General features: G+C 40.5%; 1 protein-coding gene across 4 annotated transcripts in view; it reads right to left on the bottom strand.

Moving 5' to 3' along the window:
• Window positions 1-15,000, bottom strand: part of LOC123507264 (leukocyte tyrosine kinase receptor-like) — a 161,711-nt gene that overhangs the window by 54,741 nt on the left and 91,970 nt on the right. For all 4 annotated transcript variants that reach the window (XR_006675633.1, XM_045260027.1, XM_045260028.1 and 1 more), the window contains 4 exons: window positions 12,451-12,603; window positions 7,340-7,508; window positions 4,542-4,718; window positions 3,734-3,864 (listed from right to left, as the gene is read on the bottom strand). Coding sequence is in view for 3 of the 4 variants with exons in the window: in XM_045260027.1 (XP_045115962.1) it covers window positions 3,734-3,864; window positions 4,542-4,718; window positions 7,340-7,508; window positions 12,451-12,603 (630 nt within the window). In the remaining variant the exon portion in view is untranslated. The remainder of the gene's footprint in view (window positions 1-3,733; window positions 3,865-4,541; window positions 4,719-7,339; window positions 7,509-12,450; window positions 12,604-15,000) is intronic.

Genomic DNA, 15,000 nt, shown 5'->3' with positions numbered 1-15,000 from the left:
AAACGTCAGGAAAAGTCAGGAAGAGCCAGGAAGAGTCAGGAAAAGTTAGGAAAGGTCAGGAAGAGTAAGAAAAGTCAGGAAAAGTTACTCCAAGGAAAAACATTGCTGTGTGTGTGTGTGTGTGTGTGTGTGTGTGTGTGTGTGTGTGTGTGTGTGTGTGTGTGTGTGTGTGTGTGTGTGTGTGTGTGTGGACGAGTATGGGAAAACTTGCTTTATTTTATGACTTCACGAAAACCGATGGAGCGAAATTTTGGGAAAGTTCGCGTCTTATAATATTCTGAGAGAGAGAGAGAGAGAGAGAGAGAGAGAGAGAGAGAGAGAGAGAGAGAGAGAGAGAGAGAGAGAGAGAGAGAGTATTTTCAGCCCCTTCCCTTTTCGGAGAAACAGAAAATGTAAAGTTGAAAATAGGAAAAACCCCAAAATTTAAAAAGGAAAACAATTTATGAACAGAAAAGGAACCACATAATTACTTTTCCTCCTCCTCCTCCTCCTCCTCCTCCTCCTCTATGTAAGATAACAAAACCCAATAAGCTGTGTACATATGTATTTCAATTTCCACTTTACGTTAATTCTCAACCTGACAATATTCTCCTAATTCTTGAACTATAAACAAAGCCACATTCTCTGCTGCTACTACTACTACTACTACTACTACTACTACTACTACTACTACTACTACTACTACTACTACTACTACTACTACTACTACTACTACTACTACTACTACTAACAATAATAATCTCTCTCTCTCTCTCTCTCTCTCTCTCTCTCTCTCTCTCTCTCTCTCTCTCTCTCTCACCTCCCTATCAAATCACCTGTAGCAGAAATGAGAGAAGGAAGAAAGATAAGGTTACGGTTTGTGTGTGTGTGTGTGTGTGTGTGTGTGTGTGTGTGTGTGTGTGTGTGTGTGTGTGTGTGTGTGTGTGTGTGTGTGTAAATATGACCTCCCAGACGCTAAAGGGAAACTTGTATATATTGAGCGTTCCTCCTCCTCCTCCTCCTCCTCCTCCTCCTCCTCCTCCTCCTCCTCCTCCTCCTCTTCCTCCTCCTTCTCCTCTTCCTCCTCTTTCTATCCACAACCTTCCAGCCAACCTGACCTACACGCCCACGCTCTCTCTCTCTCTCTCTCTCTCTCTCTCTCTCTCTCTCTCTCTCTCTCTCTCTCTCTCTCTCTCTCTCTCTCTCTCTCTCTCTCTCTCTCTCTCTCTCTCTCTCTCTCTCTCTCTCTCTCTCTCTCTTTATTCTCAACGGACCACATAACTTAACCTGCTCCTAACCAATACTCTCTCTCTCTCTCTCTCTCTCTCTCTCTCTCTCTCTCTCTCTCTCTCTCTCTCTCTCTCGCCCACGCAATCCTGTTTCAGTGCGCAGCCTCCCATTCCTCCCACACCAGCCACTTTCTCTCTCTCTCTCTCTCTCTCTCTCTCTCTCTCTCTCTCTCTCTCTCTCTCTCTCTCTCTCTCTCTCAGTCAGTGTCAAGGAATAGAACACAATCTCAAGAGACCAGGAATTGTTCAGTGTCTAGTCTAGTCATTTACTGAAGAGCAGGTGGTGGTGGTGGTGGTGGTGGTGGTGGTGGTGGTGGTGGTGGTGGTAGTAGTAGTAGTAGTAGTAGTAGTAGTAAGAGGATTAGTTCTTAGGATTTACCAGTATTCTCCCTATTAGCAAACATATCTTCTTATTAACAGTGCCGTTTTCCTTCATTTCCCTCTACCTTGGCACTTAGAACCAATCCCTGGCACTGTCTAGCTACGTACCCTTCCTTTGCACTTACACAAGGACACTCTATTGACTTATGGCACTTATGATTTTCTTTTCCTTTTTCACTGTTTCCTCCCGTTCCTTGTTCCTTGTACCTTCCTCGTGACTCCCATTCTTTGCAGTCTTATCTCAATGCCATCCCTTTATCTCACTCCCTGTTTTCCACTCCCTTCCCTTAACTAACTCCCAACTCTCCATGCGAACTATCAACTCCCGTCACTTCCCCAGCTCTCACTTCCTCCTACCTTCATTAATTCCCAGCTCGTCAATTCCCAACAGGCGTTATCACATTAGTTTCTCCTCCTAGCACTCGATTCCCGCTCCTTTCGTCACCCTAGGCAGTCTACATGAGGGTGGAAGACGCCGTTTAGCTGCCAATCGCTACAGCACAGCGCGCCGTCTCTGCTGGCAGCATCTAGCGATCGAGTGTGTCTCGCTTAGCCTATCACAGTCGGTTTAATTCCCCTCGTTATCCAATTAGATGAGCTTAATTGGTTGACCGTTCTTGGTGTATCAGTGAAGGCAAGAGTACTACGTCTGTTGGTCTTCATCACTCCGACCAGAGGCAGCAGTGTGTGGTGTTTATGGTGCTCAGTCCGTGTTCAGAAACGTTTTTTGCTCTCTCATCACTATTTCCAAGGCCACAGAGATGACTAGGGTTTAGCGCCTTAATAATGTGGAAATATTCTCACTCTTTCACTGCAATCGTAAAAAAACACCTTTAAAAACTCGTGTAGTTTAAATAAAGCCTTTTGAAATAGTGGAGGTGAAAGAAGTGTTTGAGAATACGAGCCTTTTAGTCTTATCGCTCATTACAGCACGAGTGGGGAGTAATTGTTGGAGGAGGCAATATGAGCACTGGACAATAGAAAAGCTGACTTAACACACTGTTGGAGAAAAATAGTAAACAGTAAACTCTGGAACTCACTGCTCGCTTCAGAGTTTACCTCCTCCTGTGTCTTGAACTCTATGAAGAGGAAAGCTTCAAGATAGAGGTTTTAGCACAACAATGAACGTTTTCATCTTACATTCTGTTGGTGTAGGGAAGTGCCACTCTTATGTATAGAAAAGATCAGTTCATTCAATGGGACAAAGAGACAACGAAGGAAAGAAATGCAGAACAGTGACAAGACGTGGAAGAGTTAGTTAACCAGTCAGTCAGTCAGTCAGTCAGTCAGTCATTCAATGTTTCCTGCAGACGAGGCGCTAATGATGAGGGAGACGGGTGGTGGGCAGGTCGTGACAGCGAAGAGACGCGAGGTTGTGTTCCGAGAAGTGAGTGATGCTGAGTGAGGCGGAATGAGACAAATTCAAGGAGAGAGAAAAAAGAAAGAAGTGAGGCAGCGAGGGAACCACTGAAACTGTGATTGAATGAAGCACAATAAGACATTGAAAGCGAACCAAAGCCAGGGAAACTAAGAGGATGGAGGGGAAGAAATTGAAGGAATAAAGCAAAGTGATGGAAAGAGAGAGAGAGAGAGAGAGAGAGAGAGAGAGAGAGAGAGAGAGAGAGAGAGAGAGAGAGAGAGAGAGAGAGAGAGAGAGAGAGAGAGAGAGAGAGAGAGAGAGAGAGAGAGAGAGAGAGAGAGAGAGAGAGAGAGAGAGAGAGAGAGAGAGAGAGAATAATGCTTGGGTTGCTACACACACACACACACACACACACACACACACACACACACACACATACAATTACTTCACTATTATTGCACCACCACCAACAACAGCAATAACAAACACACTGCCTCCTCCTCCTCCTACCACTATTACTACTACTACTACTACTACTACTACTACTACCACCCCCACCCCCACCACCACCACCACCACCACCACTACTACTACTACTACTACTACTACTACTACTACTACTACTACTACTACTACTACTCCTCCTTCTCCTTCCCCTCTTCCTACTCCTCCTGCTGCTGCTCCTCCTCCTCCTCCTCCTACTGCTACTACTACTCCTACTCACCCTGCGTGCCGGGATGATGAACACAATGCCGCCGCCGGAATGTGCCGCGGGCCTCACATCGCCATACTGTCCCGAGGTGTAGCTGTAGCCTCCCTCGCCGTGTTGCCTCGTGCCGGAGTACGCGTTCCCTCCTGCAGAAAATTAACGACCTTTCATTGGTAAACTCTGGAACTCCCTACCTGCTTCTACATTTCCATCTTCCTATAGCTTGAGTTCATTTAAGAGAGAGTAGTCGCAGCAGTCAATCACGTTTCCTATGCTAGTAATATCGTGTGAGGGTTTTCAAGCGGGTGTGTGATGGAAGAGTGTGTAAGTGGAATATAAAGGGTGAAAAAGTAAAAAAAAATATATTCACTCTCAAATTAATGAAGAATAAATGAATGAATGACAGAAAAATGGATAAATGAAAACTCGTACAAATATGAAAAAAAGAGATGATAATATTCTGAAAGGCGAAAAGAAGTGAAAAGGAAAATAAAAAGAGGAAAAAGAAAAATAAGAAGAAAGAGTAGATGTGAGAAAAGAGGTGAAATGGACGAAGAGGAACAAAAAACAAAAAAAGGAGAAGAGAAAAGGAGGAAAGAAAAGACGTTATGGAAATGAGGAGAACGATGAAACTTGGAGGAAGGAAAAGAGAAAGAGGAAAAAAAAGAAAGATAAAAGATACAGGATAATATGAAAGAAGAGAGAGATTATACGAGAAAGAGAGAGAGAGAGAGAGAGAGAGAGAGAGAGAGAGAGAGAGAGAGAGAGAGAGAGAGAGAGAGAGAGAGAGAGAGAGAGAGAGTGAGGAATCTTTAATACTGACCTGTGTAACCGCCGCCGCCCCCGCCAGCCAGACAGCCGCCGCCACCACCACCAAAGCCGCCATAGGTAATCCAGGAGCTGCCCAAATCCTCGCAAGGCTTCCCTCCGAGACCACCGTTGACGAGGGACTGTCCTTCGATCTCCTTGTTCCTGCTCCCTTCCCAGCCGCCCCCGGGACCTGACGAGGGAACAAAGGCACGTCACTAGCCATGTAAATACTACTAGTACTACTACTACTACTACAACTACTACTACTATTACCACCACCACTATTAAGTCTTCTTTCATTATTGTCACCACCACCACCACCACTACCATTACTACCACTATTACTACTACTATCATCACTGTCACCACTATACTGTCTCTAACACGTACACACGCACGTACATTTACATCACCACCATCATCACCACCATTAAGTCTTCTATCATTACTGTCACCACTAACACAACCACCACCATTACCACTACTACCACTATTACTACTATCATTACTACCACTATTACTACTATTATCATTACTATCACCATTATACTACCTTTAATACCACACACACACACACACACACACACACACACACACACACACACACACACACACACACACACACACGTACACGACCACCACCATCACCACCACCCCCACCACCATCACTATCACCACCACAGGGACAAAACTACACCATTACCAACTTAACTCAATCACTACCACCATCACCACCACCACCACCACCACCACCACCACAGCCACCACCAAACAGCATCGTGAGTGACTTTCTTTCATTACGTTGTTACAATTCAGAGTAGCAGATTATTAGATACCAGGAAAAAGAAAACGAGAGAGAGAGAGAGAGAGAGAGAGAGAGAGAGAGAGAGAGAGAGAGAGAGAGAGAGAGAGAGAGAGAGAGAGAGAGAGAGAGAGAGAGAGAGAGAGAGAGAGAGAGAGAGAGAGAGCGTGTAGAGTAACAGCGGAAGAAGGAAAATGCAGAGTGTTAAAGTGGACTACATGTGGAAGGAAAGAAAGATAAAAAGGGGGAAAAATATGCAGAGAGGTCGTGTAAATGGGGAAAAAAATGTGGATACAAAATGTTGGAAATATTAACGAGAAAAATGGTGTAGAGATGGAAAATGTGAGGGGGATGAGAGAGAGAGAGAGAGAGAGAGAGAGAGAGAGAGAGAGAGAGAGAGAGAGAGAGAGAGAGAGAGAGAGAGAGAGAGAGAGAGAGAGAGAGAGAGAGAGAGTAAAAAATATACATATAAAATCAAATTGCTTCGAAAAAATATGAAAAAAATCTTTCGAAATATGAGGAACACTGAGAAAAAATCATGAATATGCATACACACACACACACACACACACACACAGTAGTAGTAGTAGTAGTAGTAGTAGTAGTAGTAGTAGTAGTAGTAGTAGTAGTAGTAGTAGTAGTAGTAGTAGTAGTAGTAGTAGTAGTAGTAGTAGTAGTAGTAGTAGTAGTAGTAGTAGTAGTAGTAGTAGTAGTAGTAGTAGTAGTAGTAGTAGTAGTAGTAGCTGACTGCCAAAACATGCATAACAAAGAAATATGACAATTTTTACCAACAAACCAACACCATGAAACAATAAACACCAAAGAACATCAAACCAAAACTAAAAGAGGAAAAAGAAAAACCCTTCAAAATCAAACCAAACCCTCACAAAACTAATAAATAATAAGAAGGAAAACAACCCCAAAATTATACCAACAACAAAACCCACCACCACCACCACCACCACCACCACCACCACCACAACACTCCTTCTACCACTACCACCACCCATACTCCCATAAATCACCTTCCATAGACACCAGTAATCCCTAGACACGTATCCTTCGTACACCAATCCCTCCTGAGACATCAACTCCCCACAAATCACCACCGCTAATCTCTCCTTCAGCGCTGCACATCAATCACCCCAAAATTTTCATCCCTCTAACTTTCTGCTTCCCCAAACCTGAACTCCATAGAGGGCTGGAAAGTTGCGTGTCACTAGAACTTAAGTCAGAGAAGATTTTTCCTTTTTGGCCTTCCAGGGTAAAAGAAGGAAAATGAGAGGAAAGAGTAAGGACGAGAAATTAATAAAAGTGTTTAAGATTTTTTAGGGAGTCAAGGAGAGAAAGAGAGAGAGAGAGGGAGAGAGACAGAAACGAAGGAGAAGAATGAACCGGGAAAAAGAGACAGAGAGAGAGAGAGAGAGGGAGGGAGAGAAATGAAAGAAGAAAAAGATGGAATTGTAAAAGAAAGGGTGAATGTAAGTTAATATAAGCAAGAAGGAAAGATAAAAGGATAAAGGAGAAATGGTGAAATGAAGAAGGGGAAGTAGAAGGGGATTAAGGCAAGGAGAGGAAGAAAGGAAGGGAGATAGACAAGGAAGGAAAAAAAGGAGGATGGTGATAATAGGAAGAAGAGAATGAGGAGGAGGAGGAGGAAGAGGAGGACGAGAAGAAAGAAGAAGAAAAAGAGAGGAAGAATGGAAAAAAACTGTCAAAAAATGAATGAGAGAGTTAAGAGTTTGGATTGAAATTGGATTGGAGCGAAAGAGTGAAAGAGTGTGTGTGTGTGTGTGTGTGTGTGTGTGTGTGAGAGAGAGAGAGAGAGAGAGAGAGAGAGAGAGAGAGAGAGAGACGAAGTTCTGGTAAAGACAAGCAGAAATAAAAAATATATATAAAAAAGAAAAAAGAAAAAAGAAAAACTTGAAAAAGAAAAACAAGGAGAAACACACGCACACACACACACACACACACACACACACACCACCACCACCACCACCTCCACTAACCAGCGTGAAAGCTTGAGGACGTTCCATTGTAGAAGAAGTGGCCGTGACTCTCTGGTAGGGAGGCGTTCATTCCTCTGCCGTGGTGTCGGAAGGTGACGTCACTCAAGGACCATGCTAGGCCTCCCCCGCCTCCCGCCACCACCAGGGCTGTCGGCTGTTCCTTCTCCATCTGGCGGCGGAAAAAAGAACCATGAATGAAGAATAAAGCTTTAGAAATACGATACGAGTGACTGAAAGCTCTGAGTTCTAATAAAAGTGAGTAAAATGAGTCAGAAAATGAGTAAATATGAGACCTGAGTGATAAAAGTGTTGCTCCTTCTCCATCTGGCGGTGGAAAAAAGAACCGTGAATGAAAAATAAAGTCTCGAAATGTGATGCGAGTGATTGTGAGTTTTCTGAGTTCTAATACAAGTGAGTAAAATGAGTGAAGTGCGTCAGAAAATGAGTAAAAATGAGTCCTGCGTGATAAGAGCCCTCGAAATGTGAGATGAGAGATTATGAGGTATTAGTTTTGGGTGATACAAGTAATACAAGTGAAATTTTACAAGTAATATGAGTGAATATGAGGCAGAAGATGAGGAAACATGAATGAGTCCTGCGTGGTGAAAGTGCTCGAAAGATGAGATAAGTTAATAGTAATAAACACACACACACACACACACACACACACACACACACACACACACACACACACACACACACACACTCACAAACACACATGCATAAACACACACACAAATCATTGAAAGAGACAAAGTGCAATAAACACACACACACACACACACACACACACACACACACACACACACACACACACACACACACACACGGAGACTCAGACAACCCAAAACCACCACTTAACAACTCTAGTCACTGAAAGAAATGAAATCAGAAACCAAAAAGAGAGACAGATCACAGTTAGAACAAGTTTCCTAATGACGTTATTAATGTGTGAGTGAGATAAAGAAGGAGAAGAGGAGGAGGAGGAGGAAGAGGAGTAGGAGGTAGTTAGTGTCGGCAAAAGAAAGTCTCTACGAGGTAATTAAAACTTCCAGCCTTGAAAATGAGACTAAAATGAAACTAACAGAATTAAAATGCCCAGGGAGAAAAAAAAATGGGAAATGGGGAAAAAATGGTGAAGAGTATAGAGATGAGTGAGTGATGAGAGAGAGAGAGAGAGAGAGAGAGAGAGAGAGAGAGAGAGAGAGAGAGAGAGAGAGAGAGAGAGAGAGTGGAAGTGACAGCGAATGACGAAAGAAATCAGAGGAAAAAATAAGGAATGAAGAGACGTGAAGATTAACAAGAGGAGAAACAAAGAAGGGGAAACAGAACAGAAGAGAAGGAAGAAAGAAAGAGAAAAAGAGAGAAAGAGATAAAGAGAGAGAGAGACAGAGAGGAAAGCAAAGCAGAGTGAGAAAGAGTAGATAAACTTGACCTCTCACTCACTCACTCTCTCTCTCTCTCTCTCTCTCTCTCTCTCTCTCTCTCTATCTCTTCACCGAAAACGACAAAACGTAACAGAAGAGGTGAATAACAGAGGAATGAAGAAAAAAAAAAAACACGTTGATGGAAAGGATGATAGTGAGGAGAGGAGGAGGAGGAGGAGGAGGAGGAGGAGGAGGAGGAGGAGGAGGAGGAGGAGGAACAGGAGATAAAAAGTTTTTGTAGATAAACACAAGATTTGGTCAACACGTCAAATTACTTTTAGACACACACACACACACACACACACACACACACACACACACACACACACACACACACACACACACACACACACACACACACACACACAATCACCGGTGTATTACAAAATAGAAGTAACAGATGCAGGAAGGAAAGGAACAGCAAATAACACCAAAAAAAGAATGAAGAGAGTTGAAGTTAATTAGTCAGCGAGGCTCAGATGTGGAACAGGTTAAAAAAATAAGAGAAAAAGGAGGAAAAAAAAAATGCAACACCTGTCAGTAAATGTAACGTCGGTGGCAACTTCATGTGAACGAATGAGGAGGAGGAAGGAAAGAAGTAAAGAAGGAAGGAAATGAAAGAAAAGAAAGAAAAAAAGAAAGAGGGACGGAGGAGGAAGAAAAAAAGGAGACAAAGAAACGAAAAAAATAAACATATTGTGAGTGGAAGGAATGTAAGAAAACTGGATTAAAATCAGATTGCAGTAAAAAAAGAATAAAAGAACATAAAAAAAAACACTACAACAATTTCAGAGTTCAATGATTGATTACCGGAAACACGTAATGGGAATGAAATGTTATGTATGTAGAGGCAGAGCAGGATGAACAAGAAGAGCTGGGACCGGACAAGGAAAGAAAGCATTGAGAGTGGAAGGAATCAAGGCGTGGTGAGTGTTGAAGCCGCGTGACACTGTTTATGAGAAGCCTTAGTGATTTACCGTGAGAGAGAGAGAGAGAGAGAGAGAGAGAGAGAGAGAGAGAGAGAGAGAGAGATACTGATACTGATACTGATACATTTATTGGGCCTTAAACATATACATATATAAGATATAACAATGGGTTACGTAACAGCCAAGGTCCATTGAGTGTTACCTCTTTTATGGACCTATTTTGACTTACTTAAATGTAGAGGTGCCATGTGACGGGCCCTAACTGTCTACAATAACGAAAAAATCTTGGACATAATATGGAAACATATATACGACATTATAAATGAAAAGTTCTTGAGAAAGCATAATATTAATAAAGTAAATACTGTACTAGCGGTAATGACTAATCACAATATACGCAAAAATAATGAGATTAATAAAAGTATTAGTGGAAATAATAAATAATATACTACAAAAAATAGTCACAATATAATAATGGTAACATTAACAATAATTAATGATACAAATAATATTCATAATAATAATAATAATAATGAAACTAATAAAGATAATAATAATAAAAATAATAATAATAATAATAATAATAATAATAATAATAATAATAATAGTAATAATAATAAATAATAGTAATAATAATACAAAAATAATAAAAATACTAATACTACTACTACTACTAATAATAATAACAATTCATAATTATAATACGGCTGTTGCATTGAGAAGTAAACATGAAACAAGGAACGAGAGAGAAAAAAAGAAAAAAAATCTAGACATTGTCACTGTATTTCGATAACAGCGTTTTTTTTATTGTATCTTTTAGGCAGGCTCGTGAGACAGCGTTCTTTAAGTTGTTAGGTAGCTGATTCCAGCATCTGCCTCCTCTCACGGTGATGCTTTGCTGAGCGTGGCTGGTTCTACACAAAGGAATTCTAAGGTTTTGTCTGCTACTGTTAGGTCGAGAAATTATTTCAAATTTGCAATCTGCTGGAGAATCAGTTAATGCTCTATATACGAATAAAAGTGTCTGTAGATATATTATGTCTCGTAGTTTTAGAAGCTTTTGTTCTCTGAATATAGGATGTGTGTGGTCGTACCGCTGCCGATGATTCATAACTCGTAATAATGTCTTTTGTGCTACAAAGAGGCTTTCCGTTAAAGTCTTGAATGCACCTCCCCATTCAGAACAATAGTAAATAATGTGAGGGTAAACTAATGAAAAATAAATTAGTTTTACCCTGTCTGCATGAATGTCTTCTCTGATTCCCTGAGAGAGAGAGAGAGAGAGAGAGAGAGAGAGAGAGAGAGAGAGAGAGAAGAGTGGAAGAAATCAAGGCGTGGTGAGTGTTGAAGCCGCGTGACACTGTTTATGAGAAGCCTTAGTGATTTACCATGAGAGAGAGAGAGAGAGAGAGAGAGAGAGAGAGAGAGAGATCAAGGCGCGGTGAGTGTTGAAGCCGCGTGACACTGTTTATGAGAAGCCTTCGTGATTTACCATGAGAGAGAGAGAGAGAGAGAGAGAGAGAGAGAGAGAGAGAGAGCAATATCAGTGTAAAAGTAAAGAAACAGAATAAATGACTCGGTATAACTAGACTGCGTTATTATGAAATGTAATTTTATGATATTTTCACAGAAACAAAAAAATCATATTAAAGTAATTTGAAAAGACAGAGAAAGAGAGAAAAATGAAGGGAATAGAACAGAGTAAAAGGAAAAATGAATAAAAGAAAAAGACAAACAAGTAACCTTTTCCTTTAAACCCAGACGAAACTTACAAGAACAATAAAAGAAAAAGAAAAATGTACAAAAAAATAAGAAAATAAGGAAAAAGAAAACGAAACACGACGAAATATTACAAAAAAAAAAAAAACAGGAAAACAAAACCAGAGAAAAAGAAAAACAAAAGTCAACACTTGAATGAATAAAGGAATGAACGAATTAAAATGAAAAAAAAAGAAAATAAGGAAAAAAACAAGACGAAAGAAGACAAAATATTACAAAAAAAAAAAAAAAACAGGAAAACAAATCCACAATACAAAAACAAAACAAAAATCAATACTTGGATAAACAAAGGAGTGAACAAGGTATACAAATAAGGACGAGACACAAAGGAGTACAAACAACACAGGCAGGAAAGTACAAAGCATTTTCCCAATTAGTCAGGTAACACGGTACAGGTAAACCAGAGGGCGGGGCTGACAGGCAGACTGACATGAAAGACGTGATTTGTGATTTGCCGGGAGAGAGAGAGAGAGAGAGAGAGAGAGAGAGAGAGAGAGAGAGAGAGAGAGAGAGAAATCAATGGCACTCTTTTTCTCCTGTTAACCCTTTCTCGCTTGTGTATTTCTCCTCTCTCTCTCTCTCTCTCTCTCTCTCTCTCTCTCTCTCTCTCTCTCTCTCTCTCTGGGTAGGCAAATGGACTGTTAGATGATTTACGAAACTTTACGTTAGCTTCGTCAGAGAAAATGTATAACAAACACAACTATTTTAATTACTCGTAGCGCAGCGGCCTCATGACGTGACTCTCTCTCTCTCTCTCTCTCTCTCTCACACACACACACACATATACATAAGTTCTTGATGTATTCTTGTGACTTGGTTCAATTTTTTTAATGACACAACGTAAGACAAGGTCAGAGGAAGTCAGGTTAAGTTACATCATGATTAAGCAAGGTTAAGTCACGTTAGGTTAGGTTAGGTTGGGTTAGGTTAGGTTAGGTTAGGTTAGGTTAGGTTAGGTTAGGACACTAATACCCACCTTGAAGACGAAGGAAGCACCGCCGCCACCTCCGCCTCCCCCTTTGAAGGACGAGTGTATTTTGTGCTTCACCATGTCCAGGTGTGACAGTTTGTTCAGGTTCACGTCAGGCAGGTCTCTCTTGGAGGTGCACGACTGAAGCTGCTCCCGAGTCTAGCGGTGGAGAGAGGGAGAGAGGGGAAAGGTGAATTCGTGAAGATGCTTTGTGGATGAGAGTAGCAGAAAAAAGGAATGAGAGGTGAAGATAACAGGAAACAAATGAAAATGGTGTATAGATAGCAGAACAGGAAAGGGACGAGAGGTGAAGATAGACAGATGGAAAAACAAAACGTGAATATGAATGAGAGAAGCGGAAAAGAGATGGAGCAAGAGGTGAAAATAGAGAAAAAGGAAAAAAAAAACGTGAAAGTGTATAATGTATAGTTAACAGAACAATATAGGGACGAAAGATGAAGATGACAGAAGGTATAAGAAAACGTGAATAAAAATGAGAGAAGCGGAAAAAAAATTAACGAAAGATGAAAATAGGAAAAAAAAGAGAGAGGGAACGTGAAAATGGATATGGATAGCCTGGATGGAGGAGTGGAGGAGAAGTGAAGATGGCAGGAGAGAAAAAGAATGTGAATGTTGGTAGGATATGAACAGCGCAACAAGGAAGGAACGAGAGGTGAAGGTGACAGAAGACAAAAGAGAGTAGTGGAACGGAAAATGATCGTAGAATGAATATGACAGAAGGGAAAAGAGAAAGTGAATGTTGATAATAGATGGATAGCGAAACAGAGAAGCATCGTAAAGTGAACATGACAGGAAGGAAGACAAACAAGATGGAAAGTGAGCTTGTGTGGGCGCCTTCTCGAGGAATAGCAGAGGAACAGAGAAGGAATATAAGGTGAATATGACACGAAGGAAGGTCAAACACTAGACTCACGGCAACTAAACTCAATAAACTCTGCTAGAACATTAAAAAACGTACAAAAAGACTCACACAACTAAAACAGAGAAGAAACATGAGGTGAAATTAACAAAAAGGAAGGTAAACACGAGACTCACGGCAACTTAACTGGGTGCACTCCGCTGGAATTTAGAAAAACAAAACAAAAGGACACAAAACTCTAAAATGTGATGATAAAACACGTAGAAAACATCAATAGTGATATAAAACCAAAATAAGTCATGAAATATAGCAAGATGTTAGAAAAAGTTGAAATTAAGATAAACATACGTAAAAATAGAGAACAGAAGCCTTTTTTGAACGTAACGAAAAGGAGAAAGGAAAGGAAAAAAAGATACGAGGAAAAGAAAGTAGTAAATGAAACGACGGAATAAAAATGAAGATGAAAGGAGAGACACGGAGAAAGAGGAGAAGTGAAAGGGAGGGGGGGTCAAATGAAATGAGAGGAGAGAAAGAGAGAGAAAGAAAGAAAGAGAGTAAGTCAGACAGCCGAGAGGAGATGAAATGAAGAGAGAAAAGAAGGGAGTGACACGAGAAATGAGGAAAAATGATTGAGCTTAAGATGATAAAGCAGGAAGAGGAAAAGGAAACAAAAAAAAAAAAAAGAAAATACATGAAGGGGAAAAAAAGACATGGAACGAATGAAGGAAAAGGAAAAAAAAAGGAAAAAAAACTTAAACGAAGGAAATATTCACAAAAATAAGAAAGGAGAAGAAAAGAAAGAGAAAAGAAAGCAAGCGAAGAAGGAAGATGTGAAAAGAACGTAAAAAAGGAAATAAAATGAGAAAATAGGCAGTAAAGAAGGGAAAGAGACAATAAACAGACGTGAAGGAGAGAAAGAGAGAGAGAGAGAGAGAGAGAGAGAGAGAGAGAGAGAGAGAGAGAGAGAGAGAGAGAACTAAACAAATATCTGGAAGAATATAAAGTAAATGCAAATAATTGAATATAAACACATTTATCTTATTTTTTCGTTCAATCCATGAGTCAGTCAGCCAACCAGTCCATCACACACATTGACACGAATAATTTTAACACGGCGTCAACTTGCATATGAAACTTAATGGTCGCTTTGCCACTCTCACTCACTCTATACATCTTAAAAAAAAAAAAAAATGTATATGGAGCTTATTACACACACACACACACACACACACACACACACACACACACACACACACACACACACACACACACATACACTCAATCCCCATATGTGCATTTTCAGTATGTATGAACTGCAATTACTAATAAACAGAATTATTATTATTATTATTATTATTATTATTATTATTATTATTATTATCATTATTATTATTACACACACACACACACTTTCTTCTCCCTCTCTCTCTCTCTCTCTCTGCATCACTGCTTTTCAAAGGCTCTAGTTGAGGATACTCGTGTTTTTTAAGGGTGCTTTTATAGTTCTGGCAAAATTTCTACTTTATTAATAGGAGAAACTGTCTTGAAAACCTGGCTAGTTTTTGCAGTGGCCTTGATAAATTGTCGTGGTGAGAAAGCAACGTGTTTCTGAATCCAGGCGACACACACACACACACACACACACACACACACACACACACACACACACACACACA

This window comes from Portunus trituberculatus, chromosome 21, assembly GCF_017591435.1.
Source record: "Portunus trituberculatus isolate SZX2019 chromosome 21, ASM1759143v1, whole genome shotgun sequence".
Classification (NCBI taxonomy): Eukaryota; Metazoa; Arthropoda; class Malacostraca; order Decapoda; family Portunidae; genus Portunus; species Portunus trituberculatus.
This window is presented reverse-complemented; position numbering and strand designations above follow the sequence as displayed.